Source organism: Myxine glutinosa, chromosome 8 (genome assembly GCF_964187855.1).
Source record: "Myxine glutinosa chromosome 8, kmMyxGlut1.1, whole genome shotgun sequence".
In the NCBI taxonomy this organism is placed as follows: Eukaryota; Metazoa; Chordata; class Myxini; order Myxiniformes; family Myxinidae; genus Myxine; species Myxine glutinosa.
Window position 1 is genome coordinate 61,654,858 of NC_136268.1, and position 27,495 is coordinate 61,682,352.

General features: G+C 42.4%; 1 protein-coding gene across 6 annotated transcripts in view; it reads right to left on the reverse strand.

Annotated features, from left to right (window-relative positions):
- Nucleotides 1-267: 267 nt before the first annotated feature.
- NOLC1 (nucleolar and coiled-body phosphoprotein 1) overlaps nt 268-27,495 on the reverse strand; it is a 66,038-nt gene continuing 38,810 nt past the window's right edge. Inside the window, exons 7-11 of one of the 6 annotated variants that reach the window (XM_078783325.1) lie at nt 25,328-27,475; nt 21,736-21,842; nt 16,561-16,647; nt 2,228-2,279; nt 268-905 (exon numbers count right to left, since the gene is read on the reverse strand). In XM_078783325.1, the coding sequence (XP_078639451.1) occupies nt 2,253-2,279; nt 16,561-16,647; nt 21,736-21,842; nt 25,328-27,475 (2,369 nt within the window). In that variant the 3' untranslated portion in view covers nt 268-905; nt 2,228-2,252. Of the gene's footprint in view, nt 906-2,227; nt 2,280-14,267; nt 14,802-16,560; nt 16,648-21,735; nt 21,855-25,327; nt 27,476-27,495 lie in introns of those variants that run through there. The other 5 variants (XM_068124547.2, XM_068124546.2, XM_068124545.2 and 2 more) reach the window with 5 other exon arrangements.

Genomic DNA, 27,495 nt, shown 5'->3' on the forward strand with positions numbered 1-27,495 from the left:
ATTTCTGCTTCTTCCTCAGTTCTATTCCACTTCTATGGTTTATATTTTGCACTTGCACCCAGCTTGTTCATCCCGTGTCTCGCCCTCCCCCACCCTCAGCCTCATTCTTCCACGTGTCCTCTCTTCCTCCAAGTCTCCTCGACTCCGCTGTTTGTGCTCACTTGCTCCTCCCAAACACCCCTCTTTTCATTCTGTTAAATTCTGGTCAATTCTGGGTTCCAGCTCCTCCAAGAGCCAAGATGCTGCATACAAAAAAAACCCCTTCAATAGTCCATCCTTTCTTTATTCAACAAAACATCCACATTAACTGATGCCAAATTCAAGGTTAAAAAACCTATGAGAAAGGAGGAGCAAATAGTCACAATCGATTCGTTCTTAAAAGCACACCATTAAGCAGGAAGCAATTCGCCAAAAACAAAACAGATAAGAACGGCCTTTGGCTTTTGGGCCTGTTTTCAAAAATGTACAAACCACAGTTCTATCAGCACAATACGAAACAAATGAAGGCTGCACATTCCCTGTAACAAAATAATGTGGCAGATAGATTCCCACTGCGAACGTCTCTTAATTTGATTACCAACACAGAAGGCTTAAAAAAAAAAAAAAAAACCCGTCGGCTTGAGGGGCAAAAAAGGAGAGGAGGAAACGCAGTTAATACGGGAACAAAATGAATCATTAATATATTTAAAGTCTAAATGGGTGATTTAAGTAAAATGTCAAAGACACCAGAGTCCTGAAATCAAAAATCATTCACTGTCAAATTTTACTGAGTTTACACCTGTGCTGATCTCTCCTCCACGATAGCTTCCTCTCTTCTTCTTCATCTTCTCATGCTTGAACAATTTCCCTCGTGTTCTTCTCAAGTCCACAGAGGCTTTCGCACCCCAGTCTGATTCAGACTTTCTCTATTGCAAGAAAGAGGATTTTGGAAATGGGGGGGGGGGGGGGGGGGGAAAGGGAGGGGATAAAAGTGAAAATAAGTTTTAAATAAAGAGAAAAAGGGGCAGATCCATATAAACAATCTTCGGGGAGATGATTGCAAATTTGCTAAAAATACAGTAGTCCCTGTCTTTTATGGAAACCCGCTGTCCATGCAAAATTGTCCCAACATGGCAGGTGTCCTTTCATTACAGGGAAAGGATTTTGAGATCAAAGTCTTCATAAATTAATATAAAAACTACGATTGCAGACATTCACAAGCGAATGTAAATAGGCACTTTGATTTACAAATAGCCGCTAAATTTGCGACACAGACAGGTGGTCACATAATCAAGGTCTACTTAATGCCAAAACATAGGTCAATGGTTAAAGCAAGCTACAATTAGGTCAGCATGACCTCGTTTGCAAAAAAAGTTTCGACGACACACCAAGGTGCAACATCACCTGATGTGAATCCCCAAAACCACAACAAATTAAGGAATGAAAACTTCAGACCATTGTCTACCTGCTTTAGTCTGAAGAGGCTGTCTGTAACCTTTTTTTTTTTTTTTTTACTGCACCAAGCCTTGTCTGGATTTGGTGTAAATGTTTCCTTGCTTGACGCTTAGCATTTAAAAAGGATAGAGAATGGACAAACAACCATAGATTAACGAACATTGTGCAGGCTTGGTGGGACTAACTGCCTCCTCCTGTGTTGATAGTTCCTTGGAAGGCAACTCCTCTTGCATAACTGCCTTAAATGAATATTGTTTGGTTGACAAGCTTGTTCAGACATTTAGTCTCTCTTTCTTTACATGTTTGAGGACAGTCAGGACCCCTCAGCACCTCCACTTTTTGTTCTTGGTTGACAAGAACGCTTTCTCCATTGCAGGGCAAGCCAAGACTGAAAACAATGACGATAGAATAAAATAAAATAAAAAAACGCCTGAGAGTAAGGGAATGATTTTGCTGTCTCGAAGCACAGAACAGCAAAGACTAGTTCTCGCTATCGGTGGGGAAATTGTCCGCTTTTGAGAAAAAATGCCCCAAAATGGTTGTCCACATCTGCATTGAACAAGTGCATGCTGGTTCTAGGTGAATATGCATTGATCAACAATGGTTACGTTGTTCTAATGTCCTGACAAAGCAGGTATCGAACCATGGCAGGGGGTCTGTTCAAGACAGGGACTACTATATCAGGAATGATGAATGGATCAATAAATTTTGCTCCGACTCTTACAGGGTTAATATCAACAGCATCAACTTTAAAAAAAAATTGATATTTCTCCTCGACGACTTCAACACCCACCTAAAACTGACTACTCAACCGAAACTCAGCAGGCCTTCTTCTTTCCCTTTTGCTGCAGCACACACCAGTTTTGTATGAGTTATTCCATCTAAATTTACAATTCCCAAAATACAACTTTCCATTGAGACAACAACCTGAAATAGCAGTGTTGCACTTTAAAAAGATCATTGGTTTAACATGTCTGGAGAATCAAGTACATGGCCGTAAACCCTCAGGCTCTGATGTAAACAAAAACGCCAACCAATCAGCCTTTGTGGAGAGGATCCATCCAATATTTGAGGAGAGCCTCACATACAGAGTCACTGAAAAATTAAACAAAACCAAGACTGGCCATCCTGAGCAAGTTTCCACATTGCTTATTCATCTATTTCCCTTTGCATAATCAGCGCCATCAATCTGCAACAACGCCAAAGCTAATTTGCAACTATAACGGCACTCGGGAGAGAGCATACCTCCGCCAGGTTGAATACTTTATGTTTTGCATTTCACATGATAGGCCGGATCTGGATTCGGACCTGAACCAAAATAGAATCAGCTTGTTCTTGTCACCTAACCAACTTTGAAGTTTCTTGATAAATATTGTTTTTGGTCCAATCACTCAATGGTGAAGAATCACTTTGAAAAAAAACAAATCTCATATCTGGCCATCTCATATCTGGCCATTTTTTGTATACAATATCGAGGCTCGTGAAAGAGCGAACATTAATCACACAGAAAGACAAACCGACACATAAAACATATAACATAGGGAGCGGTAGACAAGATGGGGAGAGAGGGGGAAGGACACAAACACAACATTTGAGAGCAGGGACCGAGAGACATGGAGACATCGAGAGATCTGAGAGAGGGCGAGGGCTTTGGGGGGGGGGGGGCGTGGGAAGGGGGCAGTGGGAGAGGTATAAAACATATGGACACTGCCAGGACTTCCAGGAAAGAAGTTGGAATTATCCAGATTCCTGAATCCAGATTCGGATTTTCAACATTGAATTGATTCGTCCTAGTCTCACACACAACCTGTTCAGCAAGTTTCGTCCGAATCCATCCATAACATAAAGATATCCTGTTCACAAATCAACAAACAGACAGGGGTGAAAACATAACCTCCACCTACCTTTGGTGGCGAAAGTAATAAATGCTATAACGCACTTATACATATCACATTGTCCTCTCGTTCCATGTCCCATCCTCATGATATTTGTCTTATTGAAAGCAACGCTCTACGATGCACAACTAAAATTTTCAATCAACCATGAACAACATGGTTACCTGGATTAAAATGCGAAATATATTCACAAATCTACATTGCAAATTAATCTTATGGCCACCCTCATGTTTGAAGAAAGTCAACTGATGAGGTGCAAGTTCGATAATGTGTGGTTCAAAAAATAATGTTATTTACTGCAGAATAACGCATTATTACTTACAAAATTGAAGATTTGCAAGTATATTTGTTTCTTGAGGAGGTTTGTCTGTCAGTCGCCTACACGTTGCATTTCTAAACCAATATTAACGAAACATAGACAACTGATGGAGGTACTCAAAAGCTGGAAACGTATTGTTTTTGAGGGCAATCGGTCATCACGTAAATCGCCAATTTTTCATCCAATTGACTATAACTAACTAACTAACTAACTAACTAACACACACACACACACACACACACACACACACACACACACACACACACACACACACACACACACACACATACACACGAGAGAGAGAGAGAGAGAGAGAGAGAGAGAGGAGATCGGAGGGAGAGGAGACGGCCATGAGAAAGACAGCCGTGAGGCTTTGATATTGGACTTTTTTTGATATTGGTCGCAAATGAGTTGATGCTTCCTGGGAAAGGGATTGCCCGCGACATCGTCCAATATTGCGATTGCAATTAAACCTGCATCTCAGGTTTTATTACCAAGCATGAGCTATTGTTGGCGGGAAAGCAAGAGCCTCCATTACAGGCCGATCTGCCATTTGGTCCTCGAAGAGGCCCTCCGCTTGGTGCATCTTGTTTTGTCGTTGGGATTCCCACATCGACATCATCGTGTGGAGCACCGTTGGTTCCCATACCCACCTCTCACCTCATAACTCCTCGTTCGCAGCCACGCCAATACCTGCCTGTTCTCGTCGTTCTGCACGACTTCGACCTTCACCCAGTGTGGGGATTCGTGCACTGACTTTGGGGAATGTTACATTCCACTCACGTATAACGTATCGTGAGTTTGTATTTTTTTGGTATACAAGATCGAAGCTCGTGTAAGAGCTAAAAACATTTATTTATTGATTTATTGAAACTTGGTTATTGAAATTTAGAGTTTATTGCTTTGAGAGCATTGGGGAATTATGGTACCATCATATGTAGTGTTCATTTGATGCAAGTGATATTTTCATGGTACAGTGTGGCCCCGTTATAACACGATCGTTGAGGTCCATAAAATGTCATCACGAAAAAAGCGGGGTCGCGCTGAATCGGGGTTCAAGAAAATCAGCGATCAAACTGACCCAATGTTACCCTAATATCCTAAAACAACAAATAAAAACATTCAAGAATATTAGCAATCATCATTTACAGATTATTTCTTTAAAAAGTGATCGAGTGTTCCTTGCTTGAACGTAGCATGTCGCTGGCTGCGAGCGAAATATAGAATGCTTCTGAGTTGGAGGATTTTTATGTGGCCCACCTCCTGGGTCTCCAGCCAATGGAGGCTAGCCTCGATGTGTTCAATGACTTCAGACACTTTTGTGGGTGGGGGTGGAGGCTCTTCATTATCATCTTCTTGTGGCTCGAGAACCGGTACACTTGTCTCCGCCGGTGCTATAGTTACGTTACGGACGATCTCGGCGTCCGTCATGTGCTCATATGTTGGGCATTGGTCGTCGGCAGAGTGCCACTGGTGTAGCTCTTCTTTGCTCCATTCAGACATTGGAAGGCCTTCTGAGCAAGCAAGCTTGAACAAACCACTCATACAGGGAGTCACCGAGGCTGACATATTTGGCTGTCTTCAGGTGTTTGGCTTTTAGTCCTGCTTCTTCTTCAACTTTGCAAAGTGACGCACGTAACTTTTCTTCTCGAGATTTCCAGCCACGAGGTGTTGATTCCGGTATCACGAGGTCTCGTGCAACTCGAGTTTGACTTTTCGTCTTGATCGCGTCAAGTGCATGAAGCTCATCTTTCACAGAAAAATATTTTCTTTTTCTAGCAGTTTGTTCCATTTCCGGAATAAGTTCCAGAAAGAGCAAAAAAAAAAAAAAAAGGTCCAATGACTGATCACGTTATATCCGAATTCGCGTTAAATCGGGGCGCGTAAAATCAGGGTTTCACTGTACTTTCTTTACGAGTGTTATTGTTGTGTATGTGAGAGTTCTTAATAGAATTACTTGTTTTGTTCTACACAATTGCATTGGTGTCGTTTTGCCATGGTTTATTAGAACACTCAAAGCAACAAATCTTTCTGCCGCATTCCCTCTCGAGACTCTGAGGGCCACCGTGACCGGAGTTTGGGGAGGCAACACTCCCACTTGCCTCCTACCCTCCCCCTTCCACTTAACCATCCCCTCCCCTCACGCTCTCCTCCCCTTCCCTTCCCTCTCCCCCCAACACTCCCACCCCTCTACTCCTTCCTTTGCTAGTCATTAATAAAGCTAAGTGAGCCAGTTCCAGAGGCAGCCATGCAAGGCCAAGCCATGGCACTACCTCCACCATGCTTCACAGACAGTTTATTCCTTTCTCCACACTTTCACCTTTCCATCACTTTGGTAAAGGTTTATCTTGGTCTCATCTGTCCATAAAACTGTTCCAGAACTCTACTAGCTCACCTCTGTAATTCTTGGCAAATTCTAATCTGGCTTTTCAATTTTTGGTGCAAATGAGAGGTTTGCATCTTGCGGTGTAGCCCAGGGTGGAGCTTATTTTTGAACTTTTGAAATATGATCTTCTTACCCTCTCAATTTGTTGCTATATATGAAATAAAAATGCAGGCAAAATATGAGCACAATTGAACAATATTTAGGGGTAGCTCAATGATGGTAAAGTTTCTGATACCCCAAAGCTGCGGCCGCCCTTTTATTTCGCATACTACTGATAATAGATTAATTCTGTTGATAAATTAAGAACCCAATTTTAACTACTAAGTAAATTGACACTCTCTCCTATCATCATACACACAACATGCAATCATTGTGGTAAAATTAATTACTGGGAACACAGATAAAACCTTTAAATTATAAAACTCTGTGCTCCATTAAATAAATAATTACAGTAGTAATATGTACATTGTACATACACAATATCTGTTATAATAAAAGAGTAAAATGTTCGTTGAGCTAGAGTCTGCTAGACAATAAATGCTAAAATGAGATGTAGCGCTGACCTGGGAACGCTTATCACCATAGTATCTAAAAGTAAACACTGTACATAGGTGTATCACAGAACACTATTTGAAAATAAAAACGAAGTTATCACAGGCTTTGCAGAGAATCACAGACACAATGGGTGTATAAACATGGTATAATATTATCACAGATTATAGAAGCATAATTAATCATTGTGGTTCAACTGGTTCATATCTATTATCCAACCAATCATCCGAATCCCATTGTTTTGCTGATAAATTGATAATGCAAATTTTCCATGAATTTATATTCCAGACATGTTCAGACTTGTTTACTGTTTGGACTCAATGGACTGACTATGCTGACTAAGCAACAGCTGCAACACTGTTGCAGCAGTATGTTTGTGTAATTGCTTGAGGCATTGTGCTCACTGCTCAGTTATTAATAGAACTGTTTGAATTTTCTTGATTCTTAATTTCTTAATGCTATGTTCTACTTCTTTCAGATTCATATCTGATTGAAAATGTCATCTGTGGAAAAAGCAACAAGATCTCAAACCAAGTTGTATCTCCTTGGCGACTCTGTGACTGAATTAAGTGGCAGCAAGTTGCCATCATTGCGTATGGCTCTTGGATTCTTCCTACATCACCATCTCGATCTGAAGGAGACCGTAAGACAATCGTCGGATGTTACCATCACGGAAATAGCTAACTTTTGGAAGAAAGCTAGAATCCCGATGAGAGCTCATCAAAACTGCCAAACCAAGCTTGAGCAGACATTTGAAGAATGGCGTCTTCTGAAAAAGAACAAAGCGCGAACGTCACCAACTCAACTCGCGAGAGAGTCAGCTTTTGTTTCCAGGCTTGAAGACCTTTTTGATGTCGCTCATGCTGATGCTCTGACCAATACGTCAGTATTACAAGAAGACAAGGATTTCTTGTTAGCCCAGCGAGAAAAGGGAAGAAGGGGGTCGCTGGCTGGAGTAGATGTAAAGCTTGCTGCGAAGGAGAAAACGGCGTCCAAAAGAGAGGAGGAAATGCTTGCCAGGCGACAGTGAATGGAGCAAATGAAACAGTTAGCAGCTTCTACAGCTGAACTGATTTCATCTGGTTCTGAATCTGAAAACAGCTCAGCAGAAGATAGTGAAAAGATGGAAACTGGGGACAATGCAAGTGAGGGAGCTGCTGGAGGCATCACATTTCAGACACAAAAAAGAAAGAGGGGGCGAAAAACTGTCGTTACTGAAGAACTCGCAGCCGCTCTAGATCGCACAAAAGTGTCAGACCGCAAAGCCGTTTTTGTTATAGCAGAAACTGCCAAAAGCTTGGGACAGAACATTGATGAACTTGCTCTAAACAGAGACTCAATTCGCCGACAAAGAGTACAACACCGAGTCCAGAGATCTGCAAATATAAAGGCGGAGTTTCAGGGTAACGTTCCCCTTGTTGTTCACTGGGACGGCAAACTGATCCTTGATCTAATTGGAAAAGAGAAGGTTGATCGCCTGCCAGTATTGGTTTCAGGGAAAGGAGTTTCTCAGCTACTCACAGTTGCCAAGCTTCCATCTGGAACAGGCGAGGCTCAGGCTGCTGCTGTCTTTGGAGCCATTGAAGACTGGGGCATAGCCGACAGCATCCGAGCTATGTGTTTTGACACGACCAGCTCAAACACTGGTCGGATCGCTGGTGCCTGTGTCCTCCTAGAGCAGAAGCTTGAGAAGGAGCTCTTGTCACTAGCTTGCAGGCATCACATTATGGAATTGATAATTGGTGCAGTGTTCCAAGTGTGTATGGGATTGGGAGCCAAATCTTCTCCCGAGGTTCCACTCTTCAAACGCTTCCAGGAATACTGGGGATTCATAGACACGGCCAAGTATGAACCAGGGATTGCAGCTGATGACGTGGCAAGTCTAGTGGAAGACATAAAGCAAGGCACTATCGATTATGCCAACAAGCATCTTGAACAGAGTCAGCCGAGAGATGATTATAAAGAATTCTTGGACCTTGTGATTGTCTTTCTCGGTGCTGCTCCTGCCAGAGGAGTGTGATTCATGTCACCCGGAGCAATGCACCACGCCCGCTGGATGTCCAAAGTAATATACTGTCTCAAGATCTGGATGTTCAAGGCTCAATTCAAACTGACTCCTGCAGAAAAGAGAGGATTACGTGATGTGTGTGTATTCACAGTACGTGTCTACCTGACAGCCTGGATCTCTGCACCTCAAGCATCAGGTGCTCCTTACAGTGACCTGCTGCTGCTGAAGTCACTGCTTGAATACTCATCAATCCATCCAGCCATCTCAAAGTCAACATCACGCAAGTTTTCCAATCACGTGTGGTACTTGTCACAGGAACCTGTTAGCTAGGCTTTCTTCGACAGTCGGGTCAGTTCGTCAACCAAGAGACTGATGGTGAGTGCCATGAAGAATGAAGAAGACCAAGATCAGGATCATTCCAAGCGAATCACTGTTGCTCTTGATTCATTCAAGGACAAGAACTTGGAAGATTTCGTCACAGCAAGGTCAATGAAACTTCTGCGAATGATGGAACTTCCAGATGGATTTCTCGCGGTTGATCCGGACTTGTGGGATGACAGAGACGACTACAAGCAGGCTGCAGAAACAGTCAACTCTCTAAAAGTTGCCAATGACTACGCTGAACGTGGAGTGGCACTTATTCAGGAGTACAGTGGGTTGATAACCCGCGATGAAACTCAGCTGCAATTCCTGCTACAAGTTGTCGAGGACCATCGCAGAATGTACCCTGATAGCAGAAAACATACACTGTCCAGGATGCCATGAAAATAATAAATTTGGGGTTTGCTGGACATTGTCAGACTGATACTATGAACTCTGTCAGAAACTGAACAAAGAATTCACTATTAACGTGTTTAAAAATAAATACTGTGTTCAAGTGTGTTGTTTGAAATAAATTAAGATATAGTCTGACATCTATCTATAATTCCAGTAATCTCTGTACGTTTGTACGTTTGTACGTCTGTACGTCTGTACGTTTGTCTGTGACCGCTGTTTCTCGACAACTACCGGTCCGATATACTTGAAACTTGCCAGGTATATTGCTGGGGACCCGAGGATGTGCCTTTTCAAGGTTTGAAATTAATCGGACAAGTACTTACCGAGCTATGGCGATTTAGCCGTTCGCCGTTCGCTTTGCCGTTGCGAATGGACCAAACCATTCATGTAAATAGAGGGGGGGGGGGGGGGGTTCTGTGGTCGTTCGCTTTGGCTTTGCGAATGGACCAAACCATTCATGTAAATAGAGGGGGGGGTTCTGTGGTCGTTCGCTTTGGCTTTGCGAATGGACCAAACCATTCATGTAAATAGAGGGGGGGGGGGGTTCTGTGGTCGTTGCGAATGGACCAAACCATTGTTTTTTTTTTGCAGTTTTTTTTTTTTTTGCAGTTTTTTTTTTTTTGCAAGGAACGGGCACCCACGTACGGGCACGTCCTAGCTTATATATAGTACGGGCATGCCCTAGTACTCGTAATTCGTTGAATTTTTATAATTTTCATAATCTTTGAGGCCCTTGAGCTACCCCTAAACATAATAATTTAGTGCTCAAACATTTTATACAGTGTTTCTATATTATGTGGAACAGATTAAGGGGGTAAGGCTTTCAAAAATAAAAATTTAGTTTTTAATTTTTTTTTAAGCTCCACCCTAGCTGTAGCCTTTGTAATTATTCTGCTGTTGAAGTCATCTGCGAGCGGTAGATTGTGATACTTTCGCCCCTGCACTCAGGTTGTTGATGATGTCACTGACAGTTATTTTAGGATACAGTAAATAACCAAACACGGGTGGACGGTGAAAACTCCATCGACCCAAGCAAGTAACCTACTATTCATCTGCAATTGGTCATTGGCTTCAACAACAATCCCAATTTTTTTAAATTAAAGACTCCAGTTATCAAAAAGCTACGTATATCGAACAACCATTTTCTAATGGAGCACCTCGCCACCATTAGAGCATTTAAATTGCATAAAATGTGGTAATAAATGCAAATTGTTGCTCCCAGCTTGTCGGATCTGCCAGTGGACACCATTGGCATTTTTTATGCCTCCGCCGATAAAGTCGCTGGAGGCATTATGTTTTCAGGTGGTCCGTCTGCCCGTCCGTGATGGGTTTTTGTTACCGCTATAACTTGAGAACGGCGAAAGGGATCTTAGTCAAACTTGGCACAGGTATGTATAATGAGGTAAAGATTAACTGATTCGATTTTGGGGTCACGAGGTCAAAGGGCAAAGGTAAGAGGTCATGTTCGGTAAAAATACTGTTACCGCAATAACTTGTGAACCAGTGAGCGGATTCTGACCAAATTTGGTACACTTATGTAGAATGATGTAACGATGAACTGATTAGATTTTGGGGTCAAGAGGTCAAAGTCTAATAGGTCTATAACTGGAGAACGGCTGAAGTGATCTAATTCAAACATAGTACAGGCATGTATAATGATGTAAAGATTAAGTGAGTAGATTTTAGGGTCAAAGGTGAAAGGTCAAATCTGTAATAGGTCTATAACTTGAGAACGGCTGAAGTGATCTAATTCAAACTTGGTACAGGTATGTATAATATTGTAAAGATCAAGTGATTCGATTTTGGAGTCATAGGTCAAAGTCTAATAGGTCTATAACTCGAGAATGGCTGAAGTGATCTAATTCAAACTTGGTACAGGTATGTATAATGATGAAAAGATTAACTGATTCGATTTTGGTGGTCCTGAGGTCAAAGGCCAAAGGTCAGAGGTCATGTCAGGTAAAAATGTGAGAACTTGTGAACAGCTGAAGGGATTTAAATTAAAACTTGGTGCAGGTATGTATAATGATGTAAACATGAACTGATTAAATGTTGGGGTCAATAGGTCACAGGTCAGAGGCCATGTCAGGTAAAAATGTGCTAACTTGGGCACAGCTGAAAAGGATTTAAATCAAACTTGATACAAGTATTATAATGATGTAATAATGTGTGCAGAGGCATATCAGTCGACGTCGTGAGGTCGAAGAGTGCCGTTCTAGTTGCTTTCTCCATCCCTCCCACGTTTAGAATCGTGTGCGGAGCTGGACAACTTACTATGTATATTAATTATGTATTATTGAACCGTGACTGTGTCTAATTACATATTGGAATGTACCTTTTTGATATATTAGACCCCTTAAAAACCTTGCACTCATTTGACCATTTGACCCCTTCAGACACAGACCCCATAAACCCCTTTTTGTAATGACAAGTATCGTGGAAGAGCAAGAACACTGAACAGAACAGGACAACTGACCAAAAGTACCAGTAGAGAGAGGGGAAGGAGGGTGGTGTTAGGGGGTTGTTAGGGGGAAGGGGGAGAAGGGAGGAAAACCAGCTGCAGGGTTGAGAGGGGGGAAACACCAACTTTAGAGCCCAATTACGATTGGTATATGGCCTTTAGACCCCCTTTCTACCTTTTAGAACCTTTCGACCTTTTAAGACCCTTTATATCCCGAACATCCTGTTGACCATTTGGACCTCAAAGACACTTGAGACCCTAAAGACCCGCTAGAACCCAAAGACCCGCTACACCCCCACGACCCCCAAGAGCACCATGACCCCCAAGAGCACCATGACCCAATATACCCCTTTTAACCCTCTTAGGCCCAAACTTCTTTTGAAACATACCCTTTCGACTCCTTCGACTTTTACAAACCCTAGGCCATTTATACTCAAAAGACCCATATAGACCCAATGGACCCTTCACACACCTTAGACCTGAGGACCTTTAGATGCACACCACAAGCATCTATAGTCTTTTTGCAATATACAGACTACACTTTCTTCAGAAAGTAATGTGCAATCTCTACCCACCCATACATAGGGTGGGTACCCTGTTGGTTTGAACATAATTTGCATATTGGGTCACTAAATTGGTTCACCAATCAAAAGCTGGAAGTCTTTTTGATGTCAAAAGGTCAGACAGAGGTCAAGGCCATGTTTCCTGACATACTTTTTGAGGTAACTTGTTCAGACTTTCAGTTTGTATCACTGAATTCTATTCGACCATCGGTTGGCTTTAAAATCAGTGGTTGGTCGATCACTTCCAGTCAACCATTTTCTCAGGTGGGCAGCATCAAAGATTTGGACCTCAAGGTATAATTTTTAAAATCTAAAATTCGATCCTATCGACTGAAATTCTGAACAGTATTCGCATATTCAGTCACTGAATTGGTTCAGCAAATATCAGAACGATTGATTTAGCCATTTTTAAATGTCAAAGGTTTCCATGACACCAATTTCACCGCATTATAATAAAATGAGATTTTGCGATTTTTATTTATTTATCAGATTGAAACTTGCACAGCTTATTTGTACAAATGTGTAGTATATGTGGATATAATCTGGTCAAAATTAGTCAGCGGTCAAAATCAAAGCCATCCAAAACATGTAAACACATCTATTAGGTTGCAATTAGAAAATGTATCAACCAAATATGTTATGCACAACATTCCATCATGTAAAACACTTGATAAGGTGAAATGTTCGAAATAACCAAATTGCTGTTTCCATGGCAACTATTCTATATTTGCATTTCGCAAGTAACGTGCTAAGTAGGACATCTTTAATGTTTCAATGATTATTACCTCCTCCACCAAAGGTTGGCGGAGGTTATGTTTTCACCCCTGCCCGTTTCTTTGGCTGTCTGTGCAGGATATCTCACAACGATGTGGACGGATTCAGACGCAATTTGGTGGACAGGTCGGGTGTGTGACAAGGAGTAATTCAATATATTTTGGTAAAGATTCGAACACGGGAATTTTTTAAAATTTCTTAAGTTATTCTTCACCATTGAGAGCTAGGGACAAAAACGATATACTGTATAGCACAACATTTCAAAAGGTTGCAGATCAATTATGACAAAGATTGTTTGACGAGTTGGTTGGATGACAAGAATGAGCCATTTAGATTTTGGTTCAGGTCAGCAGACCCGGCTTATCAGTCGGATGCAAAACAAACTATTCAGACTGGCGGAGGTATGAGCTCTACCGAGTGCCGTTCTAGGTACAAAAATGCAAATCTGAGGGGACCATGGAAAAAGCAAGGGAATATCAAAGGAAATTGTATCTCTGTTTCATTGATTATAACAAAGCTTTTGATGGTGTTGATATAATGAATTGATGTGGATTATGCCGAGAGAAAGGGGGATGTCAGAGCACCTGATATGGCCGATAAGAAGAACAAAGTATGGAGAGACAGAATGGTTTGGAATTGTATAATGGGACATACAAGGATGCATTCTCTCACCTTACGTGATAAATCTGTATAACGAGTACATCATGAGGAAATCAAACTTGGATGACATAGAGGCTGGAATAAAAATTGGATGAAGATGCATCAACAACCTAAGATATGTTGATGATACCACTCTGTTGGCAAAAAGAAAAGATGGCTTGAGGAAAATGCTGCAGACAGTGAAGGAGGAAAGTGAAAAGGCTCGTCTTTATTTAAACCTAAAAAAAAGACGAACATTTTGTCAACCCAGAAGATACATGTGTTTAGATTGGGAGACGATGATGTGGAAATAGTGGAAGTTTCATCTTCCAGAGAAAGGAAGAAGAAAGATCGACAGTTTTGAAATGTGGTGTTCGAGACAAATGTTCGAAATTAAATGGACTGCAAGAAGAAAAAAAAAACCAACAAGTAAGTGTTTGAATAAGTTAGACCACCATGTGCATTGGAAGTGTTTATATCAAGACAGAAACTGTCATACATTGGACACATGGGCAGAAAACTAAAGTCTGGAGAAATCAACCACGCCGTGAATGAAAGAGAAATCAACCAGCACGTGAATCAACCACGCAGACCTTATATGTGCTGCATGCACGGGGTAAAGGAAGCAACCAAGCTGTCCCTGCCAGAGCTTCAGGAAGTAGTGCAGGATAGGAATGTTTGGAAAAATCTGATCATGAATGACACCAGAAGTCGGACACGACTTGACGGAACTAGACAATGCATTGTTTAAAGAGGCAAGTCCATCTACAGAACCAGTCATTGCCTCCAAGGCATTTTATATGGTACATTGGAGTTCATTTGAATTTTAAAATATATTTTAAATGAACTTCAGTATTTTTGTAATATTGCATTTGGCTGAATATGTGATAAATCCATGCAACCATTCATTGTGCAATGCAGGTTTAGGGTGGTGGTCCGTGGTAATTCTCAGTGGAGATCTCTGCCTTCTCAGCAGGTTCCCTTTAATTCAACCTGCAATTTAAGTTGATGTATAAACAGACTCTGAACAAGGTCAGAAACATCCGCCAGAAGGGTGAAGCACAAGATCTGCTCATATTGTCACACCTTTGACCCCTCCCTTCCACCATTTTAAGTACTCATCACCACCGGAATGCTTCACAAATTTGTTCACTATATATTCACCAATTTTCCACTGCCCTAAGGACTGTTTTCATTTATTTTGAATGCAGGTATCAAAGCTCATGGAAGAGGAAAACGGAAGGGCTGACCACAAAAATCAATTGAGGTATTTGCCTGCTGGATCTTAGGCTGCTGGGCCATAGAAGTTCACGGTTCACGTTTCACGTTTCACGGTTCACGTGAACAATCGGACCCTGGGCCATAGGATTTCACGCTTGGCTGTTCACGTGTTGCGCGCCAGTTCTGCTTTGGCCGAGTAACCGTCAACATGGACTCTTCGGATGAAGAAGATTGCCTCATTCTGCTTCTACTAAGACGGAGGAAGAGAAAAAGGCACAGAATTTGGAGCCGAGAGCACTTCCTTCTGAGAGAAACCCGTGGTGAATTCCACCGAACATTCCGTTATCTGCTTGACAATCCCGATGAAGAACTGTTTTTCAATTATACCAGGATGTCATACAGGACTTACGATGCCTTGAAGACCCTCGTCCTGGAACATCTACAGCCAGGTCAAACAAACTGGAGAAAATCGATCGAAGCAGAACAAAAGCTCATCATTACTCTCAGGTTGGTACCTATTAATTTGGATAATGTGGTGTTGGTCGTGATGATCTAGGCTAGGGTAATTTGTCTAGTAGTCTAGCGAGTCTACTTTTCTACTTCACGCATAGAAAAAGTGTGCATGTTCATTCCGCCTTTCACGCGTGAAACGTGACACGTGAAACATGAAAGGCGTTCTATGGCCCAGAGCAAGTCATACTACGTTTGTCCATTTTTCTTTACACGCGTGAACCGTGAAACGTGAACCGTGAACTTCTATGGCCCAGCAGCCTTACGGAGCGACAAAGTGAGAAAATGTAGTTTCCTCGCATGAAAAGAGAAGTTCAAGGTAGTTGACCATATGCTCCAGATTACCAGAAAGGGATGCTGCAGCAGCCTGCCTGACGAATGGTTGTGGAACTGGATGTGCATAGAATGGTTGTGCATATGGAATGGTTGTGCATAGATCGATCAACTGCAAAGTAATCTGAAGGACTTTCCAGTGACAATGACATTTTCATGATGTGGATTAAAAAAAAAAGAAGAGGATCAGCAGTGAGTGTATAGTCAGTGGCGGTGGGTACACAGGCAGAAGCAAATTGGCGAGTTACAGTTGGTAAAGAAGGATGGACCAGTGCATCAGAATTTACTGCAAGACCATTTTGGTCTTCGGATAAGCAAATCAACAATACTGCCACATATATAGTTTGGATATGGCCCAATTCTCAGTTTGGGATATGGTATATTCTCAGATATCTCAGATCTCAGATATATCCATATATTCTCAGATATGGCCCAATAATTCTCATTATCTTACTTTTCCACAAACAAGAATTTTGCATTAAAAAAATAATAAATGAAACAAAATAGGAACCGACTGTATGCATGAGGTCTAATTTCCTCCACATACTGGCGTGTACATTTTGTTAAAGAAAACGAGTGGCATTTGGTGGGTAAGGGAGCTAAAACAAGCAGGTATCAATTTTACTTGTGGCCAACACCACTCAAACACAAATAACGAGTTCATAAATCAATCATTGTTGATACGCACCTTGGCTTCAAATGAATTGTTGGCAAATCGGGGGTCAATTAACACCTTGTCATCTTCCACACGCCGAAAAGGTGTATTCTGTGTTTTCTACGTGGCAAAAGAGAGGTCATTAAAATAGGCGAAGAAAATATAGAGCAACACAGATGCTTCATCAACAATAACCCTTCCTTAAAAAACAAACAAACAAAAATAAAACCACCTTTAGAGGCCATTTTTCCCCGCAAGCGGGGGTTGGCCTTTTTCAGGGACCGTGGTTGTTGTTGTTTTTCGGTCCCCTTTTTGAAGCAATGTTTTAGGGCCGGATGCCCTTCCTTAATGCAATGTAATTAACCCATGACACTTCATCAACAATAATGCCATGAAATCAGAGGCATTGTGATAAAAAAAATAATAATAATAATAATAATAACAATGCCCCAGGGAGTGGGGGAGAGAGATTAAACAAACCAGGCCAAAGCCAACAAGATAAGAGCTTCATTCATAAGCAGCACATGGCTGTGGCTTAGCATCAGATCTTGCAGGGTCATGGAAGTGCCACTGATGGAGTAGTGCCCCCTGTGGATTAGAGCCGGAAGTTGGAATTTGTTTGAGCTGCTGGTGATGGCTCGACAACTCTTCATGAAGCACACAGTGGAATCTCTAACTTCCATCAACTCATGTGTGTTTTTTGCCAGATTTGTCATGACTACATCAAATGGAATTGCGTGCAAGTGCGAGCTGGATCATTTAAAAGCCACAGGAGAACCTTATTGGAGCAACTGTAGTCACATGACATGCATAATATTACTGCTGCTATACCACCATGTTAACATGTTTAACAATGGGTATTGCTTGCTCAACAGGCATTTCGTAGCAATGCTGGAGGTACTTTGAAAGAAGACAAAAGCAAAATGTGAAAGCCGAAACCAAACCCAAAATACACACGAAAGCAAAATATAAGGTAAGGAAGTTTCCCAATTTAAAAGTAAGTGGCAAAAGAGGGCAGGAAAAGTTCTCCCACAAAATAAATTAGATTGACAGCTGGAAATAGGGACTTCAATGGTTATTGGCACCAAAACATGTGCATGCGCAAAGACAGAGGCGAAGACCACTGATGAACCCCACAAATCAAGTGGTAGCTCCACATCAGGTGCAGCAAATTTACAAGCTGCTTCTGCCGTCTCAACAATGGATGGAGGTCCTCAATGCCAAACAGGAAATCAGAGCTGTCTCCCTTGATATATCACGTGCATTCGATACAGTCTGGCACCCCGCTCTGCTCACCAAACTCTCCTCCTGTGGTATCCATGGAAATCCACGCATGGCTTGCGGACTTCCTCTCTGGTCGTAGTCAACGTGTGGCCCTGAATGGATTTCTCTCATCTCCCCTTCCTGTTCAGGCTGGAATACCCCAAGGCAGTATTCTCGGCCCTGTGCTTTTTCTGGTCTTCATCAATGATCTCTCCGACTCTCTGGAAAATCCTCTCTATCTCTTTGCTGATGACCACTCTCTGCCGCTCCATACCTCACACCTCAGATTGGCAATCTGCAGTCTCCTCACTCTCTGCAGACCTGGACAAAATCACAGACTGGTCAAACAAGTGGAACATGTCTTTCAATCCTGACAAATCTCACACTTACTATGTCTCTCCGAAAAGACCGACTGGACAACCCTCCCATCTACTTTCTCAACAATCCTCAAGTGGCATTAAAAAGTGGGAGAAAGTGGGAGAAAGAGAGAAAGTGGGAGAAAGAGAGAAAGTGGGAGAAAGTGAGAGAAAGTGGGAGAAAGTGGGAGAAAGTGGGAGAAAGTGAGAGAAAGAGAGAAAGTGGGAGAAAGTGGGAGAAAGAGAGAAAGTGGGAGAAAGAGAGAAAGTGGGAGAAAGAGAGAAAGTGGGAGAAAGAGAGAAAGTGGGAGAAAGAGAGAAAGTGGGAGAAAGTGGGAGAAAGAGAGAAAGTGGGAGAAAGTGGGAGAAAGAGAGAAAGTGGGAGAAAGTGGGAGAAAGAGAGAAAGTGGGAGAAAGTGGGAGAAAGAGAGAAAGTGGGAGAAAGAGAGAAAGTGGGAGAAAGAGAGAAAGTGGGAGAAAGAGAGAAAGTGGGAGAAAGTGGGAGAAAGAGAGAAAGTGGGAGAAAGAGAGAAAGTGGGAGAAAGTGGGAGAAAGAGAGAAAGTGGGAGAAAGAGAGAAAGTGGGAGAAAGAGAGAAAGTGGGAGAAAGTGAGCTCCTCACCACACACCTGAGCTCCTCACCACATACAAGGCTTTCATCCGCAGCTCAATGGAATACTGTTCTCCCCTATGGGCTGGTGCTCCTGCCTCACACCTGGCTCGGCTTCACGCTGTTGAATCCAAAGCTTTCAGAATCATTGGAATCTCCCGCGATGAAGCTATCTCTGAGGGCCTTTGACTCACTCACCGCAGGCAGGTAGGTGGTCTTTCTGTCTTCTACCGACTCCTCTCCGGCCTTGCTCCCCCAGCTCTCTCTGTGCTCTGTCCCCCAAATATTCCTACAGGTCGCACAAGATCTGCCAGCCACCCTCTGATGGTTAAACTGCCGAAATCTCGGCTCTCTGCTCACCTTCACTCTTTCATTCCTCTTTTCTCCCACCTCTGGAACAAACTCCCACACTCACTTCAATCACACTCCTCCCTCCAGGTCTTTAAAACAGCTGTTCACCACCATCTCTTATCTTCCCCCATCCAAAACCTTGATCTTTTCTACCCCCACTAATTCACCCCAGATCCACCTTGTTTGAAATTCCAACTTCTTTCCTGGAAGTCCTGGCAGTGTCCATATGTTTTATACCTCCCCCAAACCCCCCCCCCCCCCCTTCCCATGCCTTCCCCCCAAAGCCCTCTCCCTCCCACAGTTCTCTTGATGTCTCCATGTCTCTCGGTCCCTGCTCTCAAATGTTGTGTTTGTGTCCTTCCCCCTCTCTCTAACGCTCCCGATGTTATTTGTTTTATGTGTCTGTTTGTCTTTCTGTGTGATTAATGTTCGCTCTTTCACGAGCCTCGATCTTGTATACAAAAAAAAAAAAAAAAAAAAAAAAAAAATCCTCTCCAAGAAGTTCTGTCACTGAAGCTTATGGGTCTCACGATCTGCCATGATCTTTCATGGGAAAACCACATTTCCAAGCTGGCTTCCAAAGCCAGTCGACGATTGGGCATCCTCCGTCGTGCGAAGTCCTTCCTTGGCACACCTGAGCTCCTCACCACATACAAGGCTTTCATCCGCAGCTCAATGTAATACTGCCCTCCCCTCTGGGCTGGTGCTCCTGCCTCACAGGCACAGGCACCTCACAGGCACAGGCACAGGCACAGATGCGCCCCCCAGCTGAAGAGAAAGAAGTACCTGCGCGCGCTGAGTCAGAGGCGCCCCGCCTGAGAAAGAACGTTGCCTGCGATCGCGGAGAGGAAGCGAACCCGCCTGGGAAAGAACGTTACCTCCGAGCGCTGTGACCTCCCCGCATCTTTGGACCGGACTGTACCCTGCCTTGAGCCAAGAGTGCACCTTGAGCCATCGCTACTTGCCTTTCCTGGCCATCAATCCCCGTGTGAGTCAGCCGTTGTCCCGTTTACCTGTCGTCTGTCCGGGGTTAAGATAAGCCTGTGTCTAAGTGCCCACCTTTTCTGTGCTTTACCTCTAGCCCCTGTAATCTAACCTTTTCCGTACGAATATAATTGAGAATCGAAACATTGGTGTCTGTCATTATAATCCAGCCGTGTGTCTTCTTTTTCCTTATTGATCCAGCGTAGCGCGGCTCCGTCAACGTTCGAGTACAATCGGGTAATTTGTGCGGACACGACGGCCATTCCGCTCGGCCCACCTTTACATCAAAGTCGTGTCTGTAACAATTACATGTCTGTAACAATTACATTACATGCTCGGCGTCACGCTTTTGAAACCATAGCTTTCAGAATCATTGGAATCTCCCGCGATGAAGCTGATTGTGAGGGCCTTTCACTCACTCACCACAAGCAGGTAGGTGGTCTTTCTGTCTTCTACCGACTCCTCTCCGGCCTTGCTCCCCCAGCTCTATCTGTGCTCTGTCCCCCAAATATTCCTACAGGTCGCACAAGATCTGCCAACAACCCTCTTCTGGTGAAATTGCCAAAATCAAGACTCTCTGCTCACCTTCACTCTTTCATTCCTCTTTACTCCCGCCTCTGGAACAAACTCCCTCACTCTCTTCAATCCCACTCCTCCCTCCAGGTCTTTAAAACAGCTGTCCACCACCATCTCCTATCTTCCCCCATCCAAAACCTTGATCTTTTTTTACCCCCGGTAATTCACCCCAGATCCACTTTTTTGAAATACCGACTTCTTTCCTGGAAGTCCTTGCAGTGTCCATGTGTTTTATACCTCTTCCACCTTCCCATGGTGGAACCTCTTCCAAACCTTTTATACCTCTTCCACCTTCCCATTTTATACCTCGTCTTCCACCCCAACCCCCCTTCCCATGCCTCCTCCCCCCAAGCCCTCTCCCTCCCGATGTCCCCGTTTTTTCTACTGTTGTACTTGTGTGGTTCCCTCTATCTCCCCATCTTGTCTCCCGCTCCCTTTATCATATGTTTCATGTGTCAGTTTGTCTTTTTGTGATCCATGTTAGCTCTTACACGTTCCTCGATCTGGTGTACAAAAAATTTTTTTTTTGAGATGACGCAGCATTGGGAGCAGGGCAGAGCCCTGTGCTTACTGGAGCTCATCAAGGCAGAGGGAGGCTGCAGAGCTGCAGATCGTTCACCCTTTCGTCAAGCTTTTCCTTTGGCTTTATTTGCTCCAAAATTGATTAAACTATCCTTGGTGCAATTACCACTTGGTTAAATGGCTTGGCCTTGCCTTCTCAACTATTTAGAAAAGGAAATTATTTGAGATCAGGTTTGTGTGCATTTGCGTTAATTTTGATTTGTCCTGGTCTTTTGTCAAGTTTTATTTTGCCAAATCAGAGCAAACTTCATCAGGCGACCTTGATTTGGACACGAGGACATAAGAATGGATTAATAAAGCTGATATTTGCTAAATTAATAAAACTACTTGGCAGATCAGTGAAAAAGGCATTCCGGTTGAATTTGAACACCATGCTGCACAACAATACACTGAAGAGCAGAGTAAAATTACTCTGTGCCTGTAAAATACAAAAGCAAAGTACATTGGCAGTCTTAGAGTCAAGCAACAGCAGAGATTCTTTAATCACCTTGTTAACCTTTGGTAAGGTGTGAGGTGTTTCTGGCTGATTAGCAGTCCTCACAGGGGTGGTTTCACTTACATCTTCACTATGCCCTTTCTTCTTGTGCACCTTTCCTGCAAAAATTGCTTTGAATCGGAACAATGACAAAAAACACGATTTTGGAAACATTTTATGTTAATGTGTGCAGAATGTTAAAAAAACGAATTACTGCAACATTATTATTTATACAACAACTTGTTCTCATATACGATGCTCAGAATTTTTTTTATTCTGGATAATAATGTGGAGTCAACTGTGAATTGTAAGTAAATACAGTCGTGGCCAAAAATATTGGCACCCTTGCACTTTTTTTCAAATAACTTCTTCTCAGAAACTACACAAGCAATTGCGATTAAAATTCACCACAACATTAATCACCCATTATGTACCGATGTTTGTTCAAGGCATTAGAAAAATTAGGGTCTTAGGAGGGATATGGGGTATATTGGAGTTGCCCCCAAAATAGGTATTTTTTTCTTTGTTTATTTAAAGTCTTATGATTATGTTCGTATGATTCTACATGCTGCCCTGTCTTCCAGCAATCATTGAAATTGGTTTAAAATACCTTTAGTCAGTGCAGTATACTGTTTATTCTACCAGGTGAGCGGCAGGGGTATTGCCCCTATGTTTATATTGGAGGCACCTGCAACTCACCACAGGTGAGTTCAATTCCAAAGTAAAGGAGAATCACCTACTTGAAATCTAATTATTTCTAACAACTTCTAAAAGGTGCCAATAATATTGTCCGGGCCATTTTAGGATTTGTGGGTGGAACAAGCTAAGATTTAGTAATTTTTTCAACTTTTTTTTGTTTTGTTCTACTGCAAACCAAAGAAATACATTTGTGGATACCAAAAGATTTTTAAATTTCAACAATTTCTGGAAGAAATGGTCCATTATTTGAAAAAAGTGCAAGGGTGCCAATATTTTTGGCCACGACTATAGGTGAATTATGTGGAGTGAACGAGGAATTGAGAATTGTATTTATTCATATCCAGAACAAGGGATAAATATTTATGCCACAAAAAGGCAAATCGTTCAAAATACGGAAATTTTGAAATGAAGCAAACTGCCCCAGAATGCTTCGCATGCATGTGCAGAAACCCTCTATTACACGTTATCTTTTTTCAACAGAGTACATCTATTAGCATGCAAACACATCCATCATGTATGTGTATTACGTCAGTAAAATACATGCGATTGGAACGTGAATCAATACAATAAAAATCGTGATCGTCATCTATGATCTCTCTGACTCTGGGGAATCCCCTTTATCTATTTGCTGATGACCACCCTCTGCTGTGACCTCCCTCATCCTTCAGACAGGCAGGCTGCAGCCTCTGCCCTCTCTTCAGACGTTGAAATAAATCACAAGCTGGTCAAACACTTGGAATATGTCTTTCAATCTTGACAAATCTCACACTCTCACTCTCTCTCCAAAAGAACAGTTATGCAAACCCTTCCATCTACTTTCTGAACAATCCTCTTGAAGAAATTCATTCAATCAAACTCCTGGGTCGCACTATCAGCCATGATCTTTCTTGGGCAAACCATATTTCAAAATTGACCTCCAAAGCCTGCCACCAACTGGGCATCCTCCGTCGTACAAAGTCCTTCCTTGGCAAACCTGAACTCCGATCCACAGACAAGGCTTTCATCTGAAGCTTAATGGAGTACTGCTCTAACCTCTGGGCTGGCTCCCCTATCTCAGATTTTGCTCAGCTAAGGCCATTAAAATCAAAGCTTTCAAATTATTGGAATCTCCCACAATGAAGCTGCATCTATGGATCTATCACTTTGCCATCGCAGACAGGTCAGTGGTCTCTGTCTTCTACTGCCTCCTTTCTGGTCTTCCACCCTCTGCTCTTTCAGCACTTTGCCACCTCCATACCCACTTTCCCCCAAGTCTCTACAGGGCACAACCAGGTCCACCATCACCCCCCTTTTGGTGAAATTACCTAAATCCAGAATCACTGCTCACCTCCACTCAATTGTTACTCTTTCTTCCTGCCAGTGGAACCAACTTCCACATCCTCTTCAATCTCATTCTTCCCTCCAGGTCTTCAAGACGGCTGTTCACCACCATCTCAGATCATCACCAATCCAAAACCATGATTTTACTGCCCTTGTAAACCCCCACCCCTCAAACCACCCCAATCCCTCCTTCCAAATTGGCTGTTTTCCCTCCTGAGAGTTTCCTCCTGCATCCTTCTTGTCCACCAAATGCATCCTCTCCTACCCCACAGATTGTTTGTCCAACTTCCTCTGTCTTGGCCTTCGGCTCTCCTGTTGGTATATCTATCTATCTATATCTATCTATCTATCTATCTATCTATATCTATCTATCTATATCTATCTATCTATATCTATCTATATCTATCTATATCTATCTATATCTATCTATATATCTATCTATCTATCTATCTATATATCTATCTATCTATATCTATATCTATATCTATATCTATATCTATCTATCTATCTATCTATCTATCTCTATCTCTATCTCTCTCTCTCTCTCTCTCTCTCTCTCTCTCTCTCTCTCTCTCTCTCTCTCTCTCTCTCTCTCTCTCTCTCTCGTCCTGTTGCATCCTGACTTCCACAATCCGACTTTGTATACAAAAAAAACAAAAACAAACCCAAAACAGTCTGTTTCTCCACTGTATGAATATAAAACAATGTCAGCAATGCATCGTCGACACACAAACACACCAATCCTACACAAAATATACCACACAAAACAAGTCTTGGCACGAGTTAGCAATCTCTGGTGCAAATGCAGAACATGGTAGAACATGGAACATGGTTAAGGTTTTTTTTCTTCCGAGATTAAAGAACTCAAAGCCGAGAGGAACTTCCATGATGCTATTTGATCACAGATAAAAAAAACCAGCTGGCACAAGATGCTGTCTGATAGGTCTACAAAAATACCGGCACGATAACCCTGGCCTGCACTCCCACACATCCAACCCCACAACCTTTGGATATCTGGTTTCATCCAATTGCGTAACAGGTCATTACTGTGGGATTGATTATTAAATGTGTCCAATCAACTTAGGTACAACAATATCTATAAATTTGGTGACACACATGCAAGCTCACCGAATAAAAATAAAACAAGAGGGAGAATTGCTTTGCAATACATGTTCCCTACATGTTATGACCAAAAAGTGCATAACTCCATGAAAATTTTCGAAAAAACGTCCTGAAACTCAAACGTGTTCTGCATCTTATGATAGTAAAGCCATGTGTCAAGTTTCAGTTGAATATGTTAAAGGGTATGCGAAAAAAAAATCTGGAAAACCACAGGTGGGACGGACAGATGGACAGAGAACAAACCAAGTCCCCTCCGGTGAAACCACTAAGGGACAAATAAAAATCAAACCAAGTTTTGTCAAAACGAGTGCAATGTTCCAACAATACTATTTGATACCAGGTGCACACAAACAATTAAGGGTTGGGGAAGGAAAAAACTCCAAAAGGAGGCTTTTTAAAATGAGCAATACCAACATATCTGCATCGATTTTTGAACAAAATGCTCAAAACACAACCGGCTTACCATTAACTTGTTCTTTTGAAGTATCCGGTTTTGCCTTTTTTGTAGTCTTCTCCTTTTTCTCCACTTCCTCACTGGCACTAGAGCTTTCAGAATCCGAGCTGCTTTCCGCAGCTTTCGATTTTGCATGAGAAGCTACCTGTGGAGCAGGAGTTGATGTTTTTTGTTTTCCTTCCTCACTATCCGAATCTGAACTACTGTCCTCGGTCATTTCTTTCTTTTCGGCAACTTTTGCTTTATGCTCGGCATTTTTCGTTTTGTTGATTGATGCTTGCTTTTTACCTGGGGCTTGAGGAGGGGTCTGACATTTTGTGTTTTTAGCTCCGTTTTTTGACGAATTCCCTTTTTGCTGCACACTATCCTCTTCCTCACTGCTTGAGCTGTCAGATGAACTGCTGCCTTTTGCAGCATTCGCTTTAATCGCTTTTGCAGCATCCACTTTAATCGCTTTTGCAGCATCCACTTTAATCGCTTTTGCAGCATTCGCTTTAGCAACACCATTCTTGACAGTTTTTGTTGGCCCAGCATCATCTTCTGAGCTACTCGAATCGGAGCTACTCTCTTCTGATTTTCCCTTATTTTGCACTGGAGATTTTCCTGTGGGCTGAGCTTTCTCAACAGGTTTGTTCAAAGTCTTAGAAGAAGCTGTTCTTTGTACAGTAGCTGGTGTTCCTTTCACATTTTTTACATTCTGTTTTTCATTGTCATCACTGCTCGAGCTGTCAGAATCTGAGCTACTATCCTTTGCCACAGTCTTTGGAATAATTGCCGTGCCTGCTGATTTGGCTGCTGCAGGCTCAGTCTTCTTTGATTGGGTCGCTGCTTTCCCCTTTGCAGCAACTTGAGCCTTTGACACATCCTCTTCACTTGAGCTTTCAGACGAGCTAGAGCTGCTTGGTTTATTGGAAGCCATTGGGGGTTTTGCAGGTGTTCCTTTCCCTACCGTTTGCTTCCCAGCCAACTTTTCCTTTGAGCACTTAGATTTTATAGCCCCTTTTTTACTTTCAACTTCATTTTTCCCTTCATCGCTAGAACTGTCAGAATCGGAACTTTCCTTTTCATCTTTTGTACCGGGTTTCTGCAAAACAGACTTTTTTGATGCCGATTCCTTCCCCTTCCCAACTGGACCATGGCCACCCTTGTTCTTCAAAGCTTTTTTATTAACTTCAATTGGCAGAGTCTTCTCTTCCTCACTACTTGAACTATCTGAAGAGGTGCTGTCATTTTCAACAGCCTTACTTACAGAGGACTTCTTGCTTGAAGGTTGCTTGGAAGTTGACTTGTCATTCTTCGCTGGCTTGGCATCATCCTCAGAGCCACTTTCGTCATCCTTCTTTGTGGTCATTTTACTTTTAGCAATAGATTTTCCTTGACCCTTGACTTTCAAAGAAGGCGTGTCTGGAATTTTTGCTTCACTTTTCACGGCACAAACAGGCTTTCCCTTAGTTTTTGGATCTTCATCTTCATCACTACTCGAGCTATCGGAATCAGAGCTGCTCTTCTTAGCCGCAGATTTTGCCACGACCTTGCCTACCTGTTTGGTTTTTGCTGGTACGACATTCTTCTGCTTTGACTTTACAGGTGCTTGTGGAGACTTCAAGTCATTCTCCTCATCACTGGAAGTATCAGATGAGCTGGAACTGCTGTTTTTATTGGTTGCCAAAGCAGCTTTTTTGTTGGTTGCTGAAACAGCTTTTTTGTTGGTTGCCAAAGCAGCTTTTTTGTTGGTGGCTGAAATAGCTTTTTTATTGGTTGCTGAAACAGCTTTTTTGTTGTTTGCCGGAACAGCTTTTTTGTTGGTTGCCGGAACAGCTTTTACAAGCGTTTGCTTCACTGAAACCTTTTTTTTGCTTTCCAATTGGCCTTTCTTTTTCACAGTCTTGGTTGTGCTGTTATCCTCGTCACTTGAAGTCTCAGACTCCGAGCTGCTTTGTTTCAAAGCATTTGCAGGAGCCTGCAATTTATTATTGCTGCCTGTCAACTTTGTCTGTGTTGTACTTTTTGCAGCATCTGTAGAATCACTACTGTCAGAGGAACTGCTGTCCTCTGCTTCAGTTTTCTTTGTAGAAACTGATGGTTGGAGACTTTTTCCTTTAATAGGAAGCTTTGTTTTAACACTCTTGCTCTGATCTTCATCTGAAGAACTCGAATCTGAATAAAACAAAATGGAA